The 18572-nt window shown below is 45.0% G+C and overlaps 1 protein-coding gene across 1 annotated transcript in view; it reads left to right on the top strand.

The window, feature by feature from the left end:
• The first annotated feature begins 1600 nt into the window (after positions 1–1600).
• PRR16 (proline rich 16) overlaps positions 1601–18572 on the top strand; it is a 304570-nt gene continuing 287598 nt past the window's right edge. Inside the window, exon 1 of the mRNA XM_066603106.1 lies at positions 1601–2155. Coding sequence (XP_066459203.1) covers positions 2012–2155 — 144 coding nt within the window. The 5' untranslated portion in view covers positions 1601–2011. The remainder of the gene's footprint in view (positions 2156–18572) is intronic.

Here is an 18572-nt window from a genome sequence, read left to right on the forward strand (position 1 = left end):
CTGCCTTAACCTAGCATGATAGCTCATCTCTAATAACTATGCATTCTCAGTCAAATCAAGTGTGCTGCTGGAGATATACAACTATCTCTGACCATGCTATTGAAATGAATGGAGCTGTAGTGCGCAAGCATGACCACCTCTAAATTCATCCGGAACCACTTGAAAACCCCATTCATATGATTCCTGGGGTCGCTGCAGTTGGACCCCCAGCAATCAGATACTGTATTTTCGCTTTATAAGACGAACCTGATGATAAGAAAATGATGAAAAAAATAGGAAAAAGATATTTTGAACTCACCCAGGAACTTTAGTTGACAAGTGCAGGAGATAGCGCCGGGTGACAAAGGACCACTTCTACGCCTTTTTTCTTTCACAGAAGAAGCAGCAGAGTTCTGAAACAGCACAGCTCTGTAACAGCGGTGCTTGTGTACGATGGGAGAAAGGGAAGAAGCCGATTGGGGGAGGCGGGAGAGCAACAGTAGTTCCTGCCAGCGCTCATCACCAATCAGCGGTATATATGGGCAGCAGTGCAAAGGAGAGAGAACTCCTAACTAATCATACGTTTGTTCGCGTGATCGTGAGTTTGTTCATGCGACTGTGATTTAGCTTGCGTGATTGCGTGTTAAACTCACAATTGTGCGAACAAACGATTGATTGCGACGGCCAGCTTGAATTTTGGCTTGTTCACTTTATAAGACTCACTGACTTTTTCCCCCCACTTGGGAGGTGGGGAAGAGAGGTGTGTCTTATAAAGCGAAAAATACAGTACTTCTCTTGTATCCTGTGGCTAGAGATTAAGTTCTTCTCATGGGACAACCCCTTTAAAGTTGACTGCAGTTGTCAGTGCATTTATTTATCTGTTCACCTGGAAAAAGAGGAGTCCATGTGAACGAAAGGCCAAGATGTCACAGGAGAATAATAAACTTCATTAAGACTGCAGCTCCTAATTTTTGCTGCTTCGAGAGACCTACGTATCTGCTTCTTCCACCTCTGAGTTTTTTCACCTCTTCAACTATAAAGCAAGTCTGCGTCTGTGCCTCAGTATTGATTTAATTTGAACCTGATAAATGAGGACTCATAAATTTAGAAAGCCTGTGAGCAATGGTGATAAAATAAGAAGGCAGATACAAGATGTAGCCACTCTTCAATTTCATTTATTCATCCATCCTGTTTTCCAAGGAATTAAAGCACAAAATCTTTCCTATTCTTCTGACCCCTCACTCTCCATCTTCCCGGGGGATCCTTGTAACTGACATCTTCACCTCCTACTTCTTCTTTTTCTTACAGGATAAAAGCATAGTAGATTCTTTTACTTTAGCTAATGAATTATCAGTTATTGCTAGAATGGACTGGGGACAAGAATTTGATGAGTGCCACATGGTATATGAGTATCATGGATATATGATATAACGTATGTCAGTGTTAAGATTTCTTTTTTGTCGTATGTTTTCTCTGTTTTATTGCATATAAATTATAAGCCATGCTTTATGTGTGTGACAGAATAAAATATGCCAGTTCTCAGCGGTCCCTTTTGGTAATGCATAGCAATGCTAGTGCTGCATTACATGGAGAAATACGGTAATGCAGGAGAGTAGAAGAGAACAGATAGACTGTGTGTAGCAAGCAGCAAGTAGCAGGCAGTAGGCGTGCTGTGTATAAAGGAGCCCTGTGCACAAGAGAAGAATGGGACTGTCACCAATTAAAAGTAAATGGATCTTTAGGTGGCTTTGAAGTAAAGGAGTCTTATGTCAAACGTGAACTTTGGGATCTCGCACTTCTTTTCTCCCTTGATTTAGCAAAGCACGGTGACGCAGGCGCTGCTCCACAATCGCCACTAGTCTGCAGCCCATTCCCCGAGCAGTTCTGTTGGAGTTCATGGCAGCGTGTATGCAGGGAGAGGAAAAAGAAGAGAATGAGGGAGATCTGAGCAAGAAAATGCGGGGGAACAGCTACTCAGAGAGGGCTGGAGACAGTCACCCTCTTCTGAAGCTCCCTTGAGCTGGACTGCAGCATGTCAGCAAAGTCTAAGGGGACATCCTCACCAACAGAGGGGCAAGCCTCCAAAGCCAAGGTGAAAGAACAGATCAAGATTATTGTGGATGATTTGGAATTAGTCCTGGGAGACTTGAAGGATGTAGCTAAGGAACTTAAAGAGGTAAGACAAGGAGGGTGAAGGCAAGGGGCTGTCCACACAAGTAGGACAAATGCTGTACGAAGACAATCACAAACTCTTAACTTATCTATGAAACATAGGCAGTACATAAGTGTCCAGCAGAGCAATGGGAAGGTGTGCTGGGAGCTCTTGTAATCCCACTGTTTGCTTTATGAATGGAAGATAGTGCGTGCATTGGAGGCTTACTAGTAGTAATATGCTTTACCTTGTACAGTGCATGCATGGACACAAGCAAGAACACATCTAGACAGCAAAACTAAAATATACTGTAGACTGAGCTGCAGAGATTCCCGTATAGACTATACTTGTATCAGCTGAGATGGATATAGAAGGCATTCTATGAGCATTTCTTAGTTACGCATCTGATTCCTGTGATTTTATGCACTATTAATGGGTTCATGTTGCCAAGGCTGCTGTGAACAAGATTTTGACATATTCAGTGTAAAGACCTTAAAGAACCTTTTAGACTTTTTTTTCTCTATTAATGGATTTCAAAATCCATTCAGCCATCACAGATGATGTGCCAGCTAATATAGTAGCTGCAAGGCAATACTAAAGCCCCTATAGACTTCTTATTCTAGTTTGGTAAACGTTATATTCTTGGGAAACTTTTATACAACAAAACAAATAAACAGTAACAGGTCATTATTAGCTATACAGAACAATTTCTCTGGTGCGTTATCCCTTTAATGCTCTTTAACCAATGCATCTTAATATGCAGCCAGGATGATGAATATTTGATATTAGATGTAATTACATATCATGTCTGCCTTATTACGGGGCTGCCTGGGTTATTGTGCTGGAATATAAATGTGAGTGATGATAAGCTCCCGAACATGTGATGAAATTAATCATTCTGATGCTGAAAACAAATCACTAGAGCATTTTCCAGAGACATTTTTTCTTGCTTCTAGAGAATGAGTCAGCTCCTGAAATAATGTATGATAATATGAAGCAAGAAGCTGTTATATTTGTGGATTTAATGCCAGTGGTTTGGAAAAGTAATTATGTAAGTGCTAAAATAAATAATAGATTTCCTCTTAACATTAGCATGGAGTGATTAAAATGAATAAATGGAAATAGTCTTTCAGGGGAAGCATGTTTGCTTTGCCACTGGCAAGTGTCACATGCCTTGAGGTTTAAAAGGAGACAGAATATAACTCAGAGGATGTCAGCAGCAGATAAATGTAGCGACAATAGAGCTAAAGGATTGTTTTTTTCAAAGCAATTCCCTAAATCATAATTTTGCGACACAACTGGTCGACAGATGGTTGGATTATGCATTGAAATTCTATGCACTTTGGTAATCCTATGTTTGCCATTTATATAAGGCAGACTTTCATTTCATTGACTGTGTAGTTTCCAATCTGAACTGACGGCAACAGGTCTGGTAATTGCAACAATAAGAGTTGAGCTAAATGAAAAGAGGAGAAGGCTGGCATAAAGCAAATATGAATGGTAAAAGCTTATTTTTGCAGGATAGTCTTCATTTATATGCTATGTCTACTGTAAGTATGATGAGGCAATAGGAGGGGAGGGGGACTTCAGTCTAGGACTTCCCTCTGTTATCCAGAGCTGAGAGCTGTTTCAAGTCATGACAGTCTTCTAAAGGACCACCAGTGTCCTGTAGAGGAAGACAGAGGGGACAAGTGATTAGATGAGTGCAGTCCCTAATAGCAGATAGCTTTGGATGTTCTTAGCAATGATACTCCCTGGTCTTTTGGAAAGACCTGCAATCTTAAAAGTGGTTGCCAAAACCATGCACCTAATTTAAGAGCTCTATAAGTCTGTCTATCTATCTATCTATCTATCTGTCGATCTGCATTTATGTTATTCTAAGTACATGAAGATTTTTTTGCAAGTTGTATTTCTCTTTTTTTTTGGACAGAAGCAATTAACCTTGGGTACTGACCATGTACATTGTAACACAAGGCCGCCACAGATGTGTAAACTGATACCTCGCCGTCAGTCTATGTGTTCTTGTCCAGCAATGTTAATGGCTCGGGAATGTAAAACTATGAATCAGACACATTTATTTGGAATGAAAGAGAATTAAATCTGTGTAGTTTGGATGATTCACTGTGTAATCAGGCTGAAAGCAATCGCTGATTAAGATTTTTGTCTCACGTTCAAATGCCAGTGGCAAATAATTGAATTACAATGGATTTTTTTATTCCTATTTTTTTTCCTCTTCTCTAAAGATACTTGTATTTTAAAGATTTCATAGATAGATTCCAGTTAAATCCATTCTGCTGGTGATTGGTGCATCACTTTCAAAAGCAGATTAGAAGTCAAGGATGACTTTAACTAGAATGGAGATTGAAATCACTAATCCTTCCTTCATTTTGTTAGCTCTTTGTATAAAGAACTGCACATCTAGTTAAATACAAAAGATTGACATTTCGAGAATGCCTGTAGGAGATATTGGCATACTAACTTTGAGCTTTTACCTCTTGGGTCATAAATCATAATATTGCAAGTATATCTTATACTGGTAAAGGCAACATACAGTATACATTAGTTGTGTTAAAAAAAATATGCAATTTAAAGGGCACATTTAGCTATATACTAATAGTATTTAATAAGCCCCATTGTCCTGATGTATGCAATGTTGCTATTTCTAAGTTCTAGCCATACATAAGTATTTAAGACAGTATCTACAATTGTATTGCATTTAAAATTGTTTTACCTCTTAGAACATAAATTGAATATAATTAACCTTTTGACAGATTGGATCAGGAGAAGGGCTGCAGTTACAAATGTTTCTGTCACCCTAGGCAGAGGTCATAAAAGCAGTTGTGTGGTTTTGGGTGTTTTCCAAGAAAATAATAAATGGATTTCAATGCTACAAGTATCATCTCTGGTATGCTTCACACAAGGCCAATTCTTGGGATATCTGATAGGAAGATCATCATGGAAGGTGAATGAGAAAGTTGTAATAAAAAATTGTAGAAGGAAGCAATATAATGCCAGACTATGAAAATAAAAAAGAAGAGATCAACCAAGACTTGGTCAAAAACATGAGTCAGCTTCATGGTATTCCTATGAATATTTTTACACCAGCAGGAAGGACCTGAAAGCGAGAGGTTCCCCACCAACTTCAAGAATAAGCAAGACATTGAGTGCATCAATTATGTTTTTGGATTCACGCTGTAGCTATTGAGGTGGAATAGCTTTGAACGACTCATGATAACCTGATAATACAAACACAGGTTTATACATTTCCAGAATGCAAACTATTGTTCAGTGACATTTCTTCCATGCAACATCTGATAATCCAGAAAAATCTGATAATCCAACATTTGCTTTTAGCACACAACTAAAATATATTGTGACATTTCACAGGCCAAGGAGAGAGTGTCAGGAGATTTCCCCTGGCAAAAAGAGAGCAGCCGCAGTAGACTGTTGTGTTAATATGTATTTGGGGCTCCTAATCTTCCTAAAGGTTCTCATCTTGCATGTGAGTTAGACATTTTTCCAATAAAGAATGAAGATTCTTTGCCTAACCAGTCCTTTAAAGGTATTGTATCAGAATAAACTTTTATCACCAATCCATAGGATGGGTGATTAAAAGTCTGGTGGTGGTCCCATCGCTGAGACCCCCACTGATCCTAAGAATAGGGTTCAGTGTCTCTTCTCCTCCTCCCTGCAGGATTGCTACAACCCCCGCGGTGAGGAGGAGATTGAATGAAGTAGCAGTTGTGCATGCACAGTGCCCATCCATTAATTTACATTGGGACTGCGAGAGATAACCAAGCACTTGTACTTGGCTAGTTCTGTCACCCCCATTGAAATGAATGGAGCAGGCAGCCATGCATCTTCAATCACCGCTCTATTCAATCTGACATCACTGCGGGTTGGTGTAGCAAGCCCACAGGGATGAGAAGAGGGGGACAAAGGAATCAAGGAACCTTGTTCTTGGAATCGGTGAGACCCCCACCAATCAGATTTTTCACACCTATCCTATAGATAGTTGCTAAAAGTCTGTTCGGGTAAAACCTCTTTAATGCTGAATGAAAGGAAGTGAACTGCATTGGGATCATATCATAATGGAAGATCTCTAGATAACACTGCATAGATACAAAAATGTGGTCATATTTCTCCTTATTAAAAACTATGTATATAACTTTAAAGTTCAATACGTTAAATGAGTTATCTATCAGGATTGGAGAAATTAAGAAAGATTTCCTCTCTAAAGCCTCCAAGGTTGTGAATAAAACTACATAATACAGATTATAACTCAGGATCAGTGCAGTATAATTAATGCAATGTACTGAAAAATAACTTTATACTGGAATATAAAGGATCATATAGGATTTAAGTAAGACATGTCTTTATGTTAAACCTTATGACAAGTTCATTGCAAAACCTCCCAAAATTCTAGTTAAGTGGTCACTGCACTTGGTGGCAATTTATGAGACAATTAGCTAAAGTACAAATCACTTTATTCATCTACTTTTTTTTTTTCGTTCCCTGAAGTGCTGTCCATTTCTGTTGTCATGTGAAGTCCATTTCTAGTAACAGAGATAACAAGAAAGAGATCAGTAAGTAGAGGCAGATGATGATTTATGCTTCCCATAGAAGTCTATGAAAAGGAGAGGGGGGGTGGGAAAGGAAGGAGGAGGAGGGAGAATCACTGGAGCTAACTAAACTATAGCTTGCAGAGGTGAAAACTCAGGAAAAACGGTAAATACCAAGTCATATAATGACCAGATATAGTGTTATTCCTCATGTACACACACATGGCAGCTTATTCTGAAAAGTTATTTGAAAGTGCAGGTACGCTTTAAAAATATTTAGGCCATCTGACTGCAAAACTACTTAGAGAGGGTGTAATTAGGATATAATGGACTAGAAGATGCAGAGATTGAAACCTACATTTTTTTCTCTGTCACTTCTAGTCCTAATCTGCCATCCATCTATCTTTGTCACTTAAATATGCTAGTGCTAGTCAGATGATGTACTCTGTTGTAAGAAGTGTCCAAAGGAAAAGGTTAGACATGAGGGAAGAAAGTGCATCTATAATTCATCAGTAAGTGTGAAATGCAGCACATATTTAGCAAAACGTTAGTGCATTTTACAGTGAATTAGATCATTATTTTTCAAAACACTGGGCTTCTCATTTATGTATGGAAACAGGCAGTATTCAGTTATCTAAAGGACGTTCTGTTTGGAAAAGTCATTATTACATACACATAACATAGCACCTATTACATGGGACGATTGTTGGGTGCAGACAGGGCTGATAGTCATCCCAGCGATAATCGCTTCTGTGTTTTCAGACAAGAGTGATGATCGCTCAGTGAATAGAGGCGGAACAGGCGGGAGATCGCTCCCCCAGCTCGCCTGCTTTCCCAGTAAACAGGCAGTTGTTCATAGATGAGTGACTGCCTGTTTACACGGACTGATTGTCGTTTCATTTTTATGCTTGCTGAAACTGAACGCTAAATGATAAGCCAACAAATTATTATTTGTTGTTCTGTTGCTTTCAACATTTACACTTTTATCATTCAGATTCCCACAATTCAGGGCCCTAAATGTGGCAACTGTATATGCTATAGACCAAATGCCCACAGCTGTATTTGCACTGCGGGATCTGGAGCGAGCGTTCACCTAAAGATTCTGCAGCAAATACTGCCTATAGGACATGCTAAGCTAAATGCTTTTCCATGCCCACGAATGGAAATCAACTGCGATTTTCCACTCGCAAGGCGAAAATAGCATGTCCTATTCTAGTGGGAGGCTCGCAAGAACGGGAGCCATCCGTCCTGCTGCGAGTCACGGTGGATCCGTGTCATTGCCTGCGCGACTTTCTGCACTGCGCATGGGCGACGGCGCACTTGCCAGCACATCCGCAGGGCAGAGAGAAGAAGGCAAGACAGGTACAAGGGGGTCAATGCCGGGGCACAGGGTCTGATTCGACAGTAAGATTTCGCAGTTGGAATCCGTGGGCATTCGGCCATAGGAAGGAGTTAAGGCTGCATAGCAAATAATTAAACACAAGACCCTTCCATGTACTTCTTCATACCTCAGCTAATGCTCATTCTAGGACAGGAAGGAATGGGATTCACATGCCTTCCTTCCTTCCAAACACCTTCCTTTCATCCCATCTTGAAAAGAATGGTGGTATGACCATTGCCAACCTGAAGTATTTATGTATACCTTTGCACAAGCACACTCTACAAATGTAGCAAATGTTAACTTGACACTTGAAGGACATCTGTCAGTGTCTCCATAGCTTCCAAACCAGTAACATGCAGGGACACTGACATGGGGGACAGGCTACACATACCTCCCTCACTACTAATTCATCAGGAACCCTGAAATCAGCTTTTGATATTGTTGTATGCTGTTTATAAATATATATATGAGCATAGGATATTACAATAAGTGGTCTATTTCTAGAGAGTCGTTTTAAGCTATTTGCAGTAGGCAGTCTTCAACCCTTTCCCCTGGCTCTTGATTGACCACTAGCAGCAAACTTGAGCAAGTATTGGACCATTTTAGTGGGTGATACAGCGGGTAATAACATCAAAAGCTGATATCATGGTTGCTGATTAAATATGAGCAATGGGTTAGCATCCTTGCTGAGCTACTGGTGTTACTGGTTTATCAAGGTGCTCTCATACAGAATTGTATCATTCAAAAAATTGCTGGATTGTTAGAATTTTAGCAATAATCGTTCACTGCAAACACGGGCAGCGATTGAATGCTGAACGATAATTCATTCGCTTATTGTTCATTTTATGCAAGCATGAAAATCATCATTTGCTTGTTTGCTAATCATTCGGTTTCAACACAGTTCATTCAGTCGTTCAGTTCTTTGTACCAGTGAATGAGAATGACTGAATGATCGATGTTTAAACCGAACGTATCAGCAAACAAGCTAAGGCGATTTTCATGGTTGCATAAAATGAACACACCTGTTAAAGAAAAAAAAAGATATACCTTTGTGTTTAAACTGAATACCCAAGCGAACGAGTAAACTGTGTCATTGTTTGCTCATTCGCTTGGGCGAACGATTTCTCTGTCCGTGTGGATGTACCCTTAGCCTCAGGGACACTGACCAATGTCCTTTAATGCATTAAATACACAGTTGCTGCAAACTTTAGATTGTTGTTACTTAATACAACAAAAGCCAATGAAAAAGACAAGTTAAGATTTGGTGCTACTGTGTATTTAATGCATTAAATGTTAAGTAACATATGCAACATTTTTACTTTACATTGAGGGGTGATGCGAACTAGAGGTGTAACTTTCAGTATTTGGGCTACACTGCAAAATCTGTAACAGGGCGCTCCACCTTCAATGTGTCTATTATAATCCTGGTATCTGGGAGAAGAACTTTTGGCCCACCTCAGGCATCATGGGCAGGTATGATTTCTACCTCTGTGCCCACAGTAACTATGCCATAGCAAGATGAACTGGGACCTTCCTCTATATAGACACGTAAAAGCCAAATTGTCAGCCTATATGTTATGTAGACCCAATCTATTAGGACAGGATACTTTGCAGTTGTATGTTTTCCAAGTGGATCTGCCTGACCTTCTTGGGGTGGTTCTATATGATGTGTTTATTTGGTGACTATTTTTATATTAAAGGCTGTTTAAATGCGTCCTTGTTTCATATAGGAAACCAATGAGCACAGCTTTCTTGGCCCATGCAAAGTGATCAACAACTTGTCCTGTACTATTTTATATAGAAAGGGGGTTGTTATTGACTCTGTGTTGGTGGGGGAAGCAGAACTCATAGACTTTTTGTATGAGTCTTGGCAACATTCAAACCACTATTTTTTACATGAAAATACTGGATCAACCACTAAAAACTACATATCCCTTTGTCCTGTGCTACCCTCATATAGGGGTTACATAGGTTTTAATGGGGTATTGTCATCTCAGCCATGCTGGCCAAAATGGGAATACCAGCACGTATGGCTCAGCCATTGATGGCCAGAGTTATGGAAACGGACAGAATTATGGAAACAGCCGGCCTAGCAGCTCTATACTGTTTCTGTAACTTCCATTGAAGTCAATGGTAGTTATGGAAACAGAGTAGCGCAGTGAGCTTCAGCATTCAGAAGTTATAGAACAGTGTAGCTTACTGTGTGGATTTTTATTTAAGTAAATTGCAATAATATTTTGTGTATAACAGAACACACAGAATATGCCCACTGAATATGTATGGGGTTCCAGATGCTGAAGATGTGATACATTTTTCATAACGTTACTGACAAATGAAACCACAAAATGTTTAGGCGTCCCAGTAGTGGAATAAGTATATAATCATCTGTCAGTGGAATCATGTTGCATTTTATATTCGTCATAATGTCAGTCGTATTGTATAAATTATAAGCTGAAGAATCTTAAAGAGCTTTGCTACGTTCACTTTTTTCAAAGCTATACAGGATCTGAGCCAAGATGTCCTTAGATGTCTTGCTGTCAATGAGAGAACTCAGATCTGGTTCTCGGCTCCAGACTGACACTTGTGCTGACACAGAGCCAAATAAGGCATATTGGCTAGAGATGAGCGAACACCAAAATGTTCGGGTGTTCGTTATTCGTAACGAACTTCCCGTGATGCTCGAGGGTTCGTTTCGAACAACGAACCCCATTGAAGTCAATGGGCGACCAGAACATTTTTGTATTTTGCCGATGCTCGCTAAGGTTTTCATGTGTGAAAATCTGGGCAATTCAGGAAAGTGATGGGAATGACACAGTGACGGATAGGGCAGGCGAGGGGCTACATGTTGGGCTGCATCCTAAGTTCACAGGTCCCACTATTAAGCCACAATAGCGGCAAGAGTGGGCCCCCCCCCCCTCCCAACAACTTTTACTTCTGAAAAGCGCTCATTAGCATGGCATACCTTTGCTAAGCACCACACTACCTCCAACAAAGCACAATCACTGCCTGCATGACACTCCACTGCCACTTCTCCTGAGTTACATGCTGCCCAACCGCACCCCCTCCCCCCCACAGCGCACACCAAAGTGTCCCTGCGCAGCCTTCAGCTGCCCTCATGCCACACCACGCTCATGTCTATTTAGAATTGCGTCTGCCATGACGAGGGACCGCAGGCATACACTGCAGAGGTTGGCACGGCTAGGCAGCGACCCTCTTTAAAAGTGGCGGAGCGATAGCCCACAATGCTGTACAGAAGCAATGAGAAATAGAATCCTGTGCCACCGCCATCTGGAGCTGCACACGTGGGCATAGCAATGGGGAACCTATGTGCCACACACTATTCATTCTGTCAAGGTGTCTGCATGCCCCAGTCAGACCGGGCTTTTTAATTCATAGACACAGGCAGGTACAACTCCCTATTGTGAAGTCCCTGTCGACCCACAGCATGGGTGGCTCCCTGGAACCCACCGGCGGTACACAAAAATATCCCATTGCATTGCCCAACACAGCTGAGGTAGTAATGTCGTGCGTAATACAGGTGGGCTTCGGCCCACACTGCATGCCCCAGTCAGACTGGGATTCTTTACAAGTGGACACATGTAGGTTTAACTCCCTGTGGACCCACTGCCTGGGTGGGTGCCAGGAAGCCACCGGCGGTACATAGAAATATCCCATTGCATTGCCCAACACAGCTGAGGTAGTAATGTCGTGCGTAATACAGGTGTGCTTCGGCCCACACTGCATGCCCCAGTCAGACTGGGATTCTTTACAAGTGGACACATGTAGGTTTAACTCCCTGTGGACCCACTGCCTGGGTGGGTGCCAGGAAGCCACCGGCGGTACATAGAAATATCCCATTGCATTGCCCAACACAGCTGAGGTAGTAATGTCGTGCGTAATACAGGTGGGCTTCGGCCCACACTGCATGCCCCGGTCAGACGGGTTCTTTAGAAGTGTACAGATGTATTAAAAACTCAGTGTGCACCTACAGCATGGGTGGCTCCCTGGAACCCACCGGCGGTACACAAAAATATCCCATTGCATTGCCCAACACAGCTGAGGTAACGTCAGCTGTAATGCAGGTGGGCTAAAAATTAATTTGATTACACTGTAGGCGAGGGCCCACACAAATTGCTGTATCAACAGTACTAATGTACATCCCAAAAATTGGCCATGGCCAGCCAAGAGGGCAGGTGAAACCCATTAATCGCTTTGGTTAATGTGGCTTAAGTGGTAACTAGGCCTGGAGGCAGCCCAGTGTAACGAAAAATTGGTTCAAGTTAAAGTTCCAATGCTTTTAAGCGCATTGAAACTTATAAAAATTGTTCTGAAAAATTATTTGAGTGAGCCTTGTGGCCCTAAGAAAAATTGCCCGTTCAGCGTGATTACGTGAGGTTTCAGGAGGTGGAGCAGGAGGAGGAGGAGGAGGAATATTAGACACAGATTGATGAAGCAGAAATGTCCCCGTTTTGGATGGTGAGAGAGAACGTAGCTTCCATCCGCGGGTGCAGCCTACGTATTGCTTACGTATCGCTGCTGTCCGCTGGTGGAGAACAGAAGTCTGGGGAAATCCAGCCTTTGTTCATCTTGATGAGTGTTAGCCTGTCGGCACTGTCGGTTGACAAGCGGCTACGCTTATCTGTGATGATTCCCCCAGCCGCACTAAACACCCTCTCCGACAACACGCTAGCCGCAGGACAAGCAAGCACCTCAAGGGCATACAGGGCTAGTTCAGGCCACGTGTCCAGCTTTGACACCCAGTAGTTGTAGGGGGCAGAGGCGTCACCAAGGATGGTCGTGCGATCCGCTACGTACTCCCTCACCATCCTTTTGCAGTGCTCCCGCCGACTCAGCCGTGACTGGGGAGCGGTGACACAGTCTTGGTGGGGAGCCATAAAGCTGGCCAGGCCCTTAAAGACTGTTGCACTGCCTGGGATGTACATGCTGCTCGATCTACGCACATCCCCTGCAACATGGCCCTCGGAACTGCGCCTTCTGCCACTAGCGCTGTCGGCTGGGAATTTTACCATCAGCTTGTCCGCAAGGGTCCTGTGGTATAGCAACACTCTCGAACCCCTTTCCTCTTCGGGAATCAGAGTGGGCAGGTTCTCCTTATACCGTGGATCGAGCAGTGTGTACACCCAGTAATCCGTCGTGGCCAGAATGCGTGCAACGCGAGGGTCACGAGAAAGGCATCCTAACATGAAGTCAGCCATGTGTGCCAGGGTACCTGTACGCAACACATGGCTGTCTTCACTAGGAAGATCACTTTCAGGATCCTCCTCCTCCTCCTCCTCCTCCTCAGGCCATACACGCTGAAAGGATGACAGGCAATCAGCCGGTGTACCGTCAGCAGCGGGCCAAGCTGTCTCTTCCCCCTCCTCCTCATCCTCCTCATGCTCCTCCTCCTCCTCCTGTACGCGCTGAGAAATAGACAGGAGGGTGCCCTGACTATCCAGCGGCATACTGTCTTCCCCCGCCCCCGTTTCCGAGCGCAAAGCAGCTGCCTTTATGGTTTGCAGGGAATTTCTCAAGATGCATAGCAGAGGAATGGTGACGCTAATGATTGTAGCATCGCCGCTCACCACCTGGGTAGACTCCTCAAAATTACCAAGGACATGGCAGATGTCTGCCAACCAGGCCCACTCTTCTGAAAGGAATTGAGGAGGCTGACTCCCACTGCGCCGCCCATGTTGGAGTTGGTATTCGACTATAGCTCTCCGTTGTTCATAGAGCCTGGCCAACATGTGGAGCGTAGAGTTCCACCGTGTGGGCACGTCGCACAGCAGTCGGTGCACTGGCAGCTTAAAGTGATGTTGCAGGGTGCGCAGGGTGGCAGCGTCCGTGTGGGACTTGCGGAAATGTGCGCAGAGCCGGCGCGCCTTTACGAGCAGGTCTGACAAGCGTGGGTAGCTTTTCAGAAACCGCTGAACCACCAAATTAAAGACGTGGGCCAGGCATGGCACGTGCGTGAGGCTGCCAAGCTGCAGAGCCGCCACCAGGTTACGGCCGTTGTCACACACGACCATGCCCGGTTGGAGGCTCAGCGGCGCAAGCCAGCGGTCGGTCTGCTGTGTCAGACCCTGCAGCAGTTCGTGGGCCGTGTGCCTCTTATCGCCTAAGCTGAGTAGTTTCAGCACGGCCTGCTGACGCTTGCCCACCGCTGTGCTGCCACACCGCGCGACACCGACTGCTGGCGACATGCTGCTGCTAACACATCTTGATTGTGAGACAGAGGAGGAGGAGGAGGAGGAGGGTGCTTTAGTGGAGGAAGCATACACCTCCGCAGATACCAGCACCGAGCTGGGGCCCGCAATTCTGGGGGTGGGTAGGACGTGAGCGGTCCCAGGCTCTGACTCTGTCCCAGCCTCCACTAAATTCACCCAATGTGCCGTCAGGGAGATGTAGTGGCCCTGCCCGCCTGTGCTTGTCCACGTGTCCGTAGTTAAGTGGACCGTGGCAGTAACCGCGTTGGTGAGGGCGCGCACAATGTTGCGGGAGACGTGGTCGTGCAGGGCTGGGACGGCACATCGGGAAAAGTAGTGGCGACTGGGAACTGAGTAGCGCGGGGCCGCCGCCTCCATGATACTTTTGAAGGACTCCGTTTCCACAACCCTATACGGCAGCATCTCAAGGCTGATGAATTTTGCGATGCGGACGGTTAACGTTTGAGCGTGCGGGTGCGTGGCGGCGTACTTGCGCTTGCGCTCGAACACTTGCGCAAGCGACGGCTGAACGGTGCGCTGAACTACACTGCTGGATGGGGCCGAGGACAGCGGAGATGAGGGTGTGGGTGCAGGCCATGAGGCGGTAGTGCCTGTGTCCTGAGAGGGGGGTTGCATCTCAGTGGCAGGTTGGGGCACAGGGGGAGAGGCAGGGGTGCAAACCGGAGACGGTGAACGGCCTTTGTCCCACCTTGCGGGGTGCTTGGCCATCATATGTCTGCGCATGGTGGTGGTGGTGAGGCTGTTGGTGTTGGCTCCCCGGCTGAGCTTTGCGCGACAAAGGTTGCACACCACTGTTCGTCGGTCGTCAGGCGTCTCTGTGAAAAACTGCCAGACCTTAGAGCACCTCGGCCTACGCAGGGTGGCATGGCGCGAGGGGGCGCTTTGGGAAACACTTGGTGGATTATTCGGTCTGGCCCTGCCTCTACCCCTGGCCACCGCACTGCCTCTTGCAACCTGCCCTGCTGATGCCCTTGACTCCCCCTCTGAAGACCTGTCCTCCTGAGTAAGCGTTGCACACCAGGTGGGGTCAGTCACCTCATCGTCCTGCTGCTCTTCCTCCGAATCCTCTGTGCGCTGCTCCCTGGGACTTACTGCCCTTACTACTACCTCACTGCAAGACAACTGTGTCTGATCGTCATCGTCCTCCTCACCCACAGAAAGTTGTTGAGACAGTTGGCGGAAGTCCCCAGCCTCTTCCCCCGGACCCCGGGAACTTTCGAATGGTTGGGCATCAGTGACGATAAACTCCTCTGGTGGGAGAGGAACCGCTGCTGCCCAATCTAAGCAGGGGCCCGAGAACAGTTCCTGGGAGTGTTCCCGCTCCTGAGCAGGTGTCATTGTAGTGGACTGAGGAGGCTGGGAGGAAGGAGGAGCAGCAGACAGAGGATTCGGATTGGCAGCAGTGGACGGCGCAGAACTGCGGGTAGACGATAGGTTGCTCGAAGCACTTTCTGCCATCCAGGACAGGACCTGCTCACACTGCTCATTTTCTAATAACCGTCTCCCGCGTGGACCCATTAATTGGGCGATGAATGTGGGGACGCCAGAAACGTGCCTCTCTCCTAATCGCGCAGCAGACAGCTGCGACACACCTGGATCAGGAGCTTGGCCTGTGCCCACACCCTCACTTGGCCCTCCGCGTCCTCGGCCACGTCCACGTCCACGTCCTCTAGGCTTACCCCTACCCCTCAGCATGCTGTATTACCAGTGATTAGATTTCCCAGGCAGGAAATAAATTGGCGCAAGACTGCAGGCCAAATATAATTTTTGCCCTTTTTGGAAAACGAAAGGCCCCACTGCCTCTAGTGAATGAATTATCTAAGTTTAATAACTGTGCTGTGTCCCTGCTTATGTGTCACAGAACGTGAGGGTAGCAGAGTTATTATAACTCTTGGAGAGCAGGTATTTTTTTTCCCAATTAAGGAAAGCAAATGGCGAACCCAGCAGTAAAGCGTAGCTGGGTGCGTATGATTTAGCAATGTTTTTCACGCAGCTCACACGTCTACACAGGCGTAAGGACGGACACAGGCTGGACAAATAGATTTGTTTTCAGTTTTTTCCCACCAACAGGCAGCACTGCGTATATTCAATGAACCTGCGAAGTTTAATAACTGCGCTGTGTCCCTGCTTATGTGTCACAGAACGTGAGGGTAGCAGAGTTATTATAACTCTTGGAGAGCAGGTATTTTTTTTTCCCAATTAAGGAAAGCAAATGGCGAACCCAGCAGTAAAGCGTAGCTGGCTGCGTATGATTTAGCAATGTTTTTCACGCAGCTCACACGTCTACACAGGCGTAAGGACGGACACAGGCTGGACAAATAGATTTGTTTTCAGTTTTTTCCCACCAACAGGCAGCACTGCGTATATTCAATGAACCTGCGAAGTTTAATAACTGCGCTGTGTCCCTGCTTATGTGTCACAGAACGTGAGGGTAGCAGAGTTATTATAACTCTTGGAGAGCAGGTATTTTTTTTCCCAATTAAGGAAAGCAAATGGCGAACCCAGCAGTAAAGCGTAGCTGGGTGCGTATGATTTAGCAATGTTTTTCACGCAGCTCACACGTCTACACAGGCGTAAGGACGGACACAGGCTGGACAAATAGATTTGTTTTCAGTTTTTTCCCACCAACAGGCAGCACTGCGTATATTCAATGAACCTGCGAAGTTTAATAACTGCGCTGTGTCCCTGCTTATGTGTCACAGAACGTGAGGGTAGCAGAGTTATTATAACTCTTGGAGAGCAGGTATTTTTTTTCCCAATTAAGGAAAGCAAATGGCGAACCCAGCAGTAAAGCGTAGCTGGGTGCGTATGATTTAGCAATGTTTTTCACGCAGCTCACACGTCTACACAGGCGTAAGGACGGACACAGGCTGGACAAATAGATTTGTTTTCAGTTTTTTCCCACCAACAGGCAGCACTGCGTATATTCAATGAACCTGCGAAGTTTAATAACTGCGCTGTGTCCCTGCTTATGTGTCACAGAACGTGAGGGTAGCAGAGTTATTATAACTCTTGGAGAGCAGGTATTTTTTTTTCCCAATTAAGGAAAGCAAATGGCGAACCCAGCAGTAAAGCGTAGCTGGCTGCGTATGATTTAGCAATGTTTTTCACGCAGCTCACACGTCTACACAGGCGTAAGGACGGACACAGGCTGGACAAATAGATTTGTTTTCAGTTTTTTCCCACCAACAGGCAGCACTGCGTATATTCAATGAACCTGCGAAGTTTAATAACTGCGCTGTGTCCCTGCTTATGTGTCACAGAACGTGAGGGTAGCAGAGTTATTATAACTCTTGGAGAGCAGGTATTTTTTTTTCCCAATTAAGGAAAGCAAATGGCGAACCCAGCAGTAAAGCGTAGCTGGCTGCGTATGATTTAGCAATGTTTTTCACGCAGCTCACACGTCTACACAGGCGTAAGGACGGACACAGGCTGGACAAATAGATTTGTTTTCAGTTTTTTCCCACCAACAGGCAGCACTGCGTATATTCAATGAACCTGCGAAGTTTAATAACTGCGCTGTGTCCCTGCTTATGTGTCACAGAACGTGAGGGTAGCAGAGTTATTATAACTCTTGGAGAGCAGGTATTTTTTTTCCCAATTAAGGAAAGCAAATGGCGAACCCAGCAGTAAAGCGTAGCTGGGTGCGTATGATTTAGCAATGTTTTTCACGCAGCTCACACGTCTACACAGGCGTAAGGACGGACACAGGCTGGACAAATAGATTTGTTTTCAGTTTTTTCCCACCAACAGGCAGCACTGCGTATATTCAATGAACCTGCGAAGTTTAATAACTGCGCTGTGTCCCTGCTTATGTGTCACAGAACGTGAGGGTAGCAGAGTTATTATAACTCTTGGAGAGCAGGTATTTTTTTTCCCAATTAAGGAAAGCAAATGGCGAACCCAGCAGTAAAGCGTAGCTGGGTGCGTATGATTTAGCAATGTTTTTCACGCAGCTCACACGTCTACACAGGCGTAAGGACGGACACAGGCTGGACAAATAGATTTGTTTTCAGTTTTTTCCCACCAACAGGCAGCACTGCGTATATTCAATGAACCTGCGAAGTTTAATAACTGCGCTGTGTCCCTGCTTATGTGTCACAGAACGTGAGGGTAGCAGAGTTATTATAACTCTTGGAGAGCAGGTATTTTTTTTTCCCAATTAAGGAAAGCAAATGGCGAACCCAGCAGTAAAGCGTAGCTGGCTGCGTATGATTTAGCAATGTTTTTCACGCAGCTCACACGTCTACACAGGCGTAAGGACGGACACA

This window comes from Eleutherodactylus coqui, chromosome 5 (assembly GCF_035609145.1).
Source record: "Eleutherodactylus coqui strain aEleCoq1 chromosome 5, aEleCoq1.hap1, whole genome shotgun sequence".
Lineage (NCBI taxonomy): Eukaryota > Metazoa > Chordata > Amphibia > Anura > Eleutherodactylidae > Eleutherodactylus > Eleutherodactylus coqui.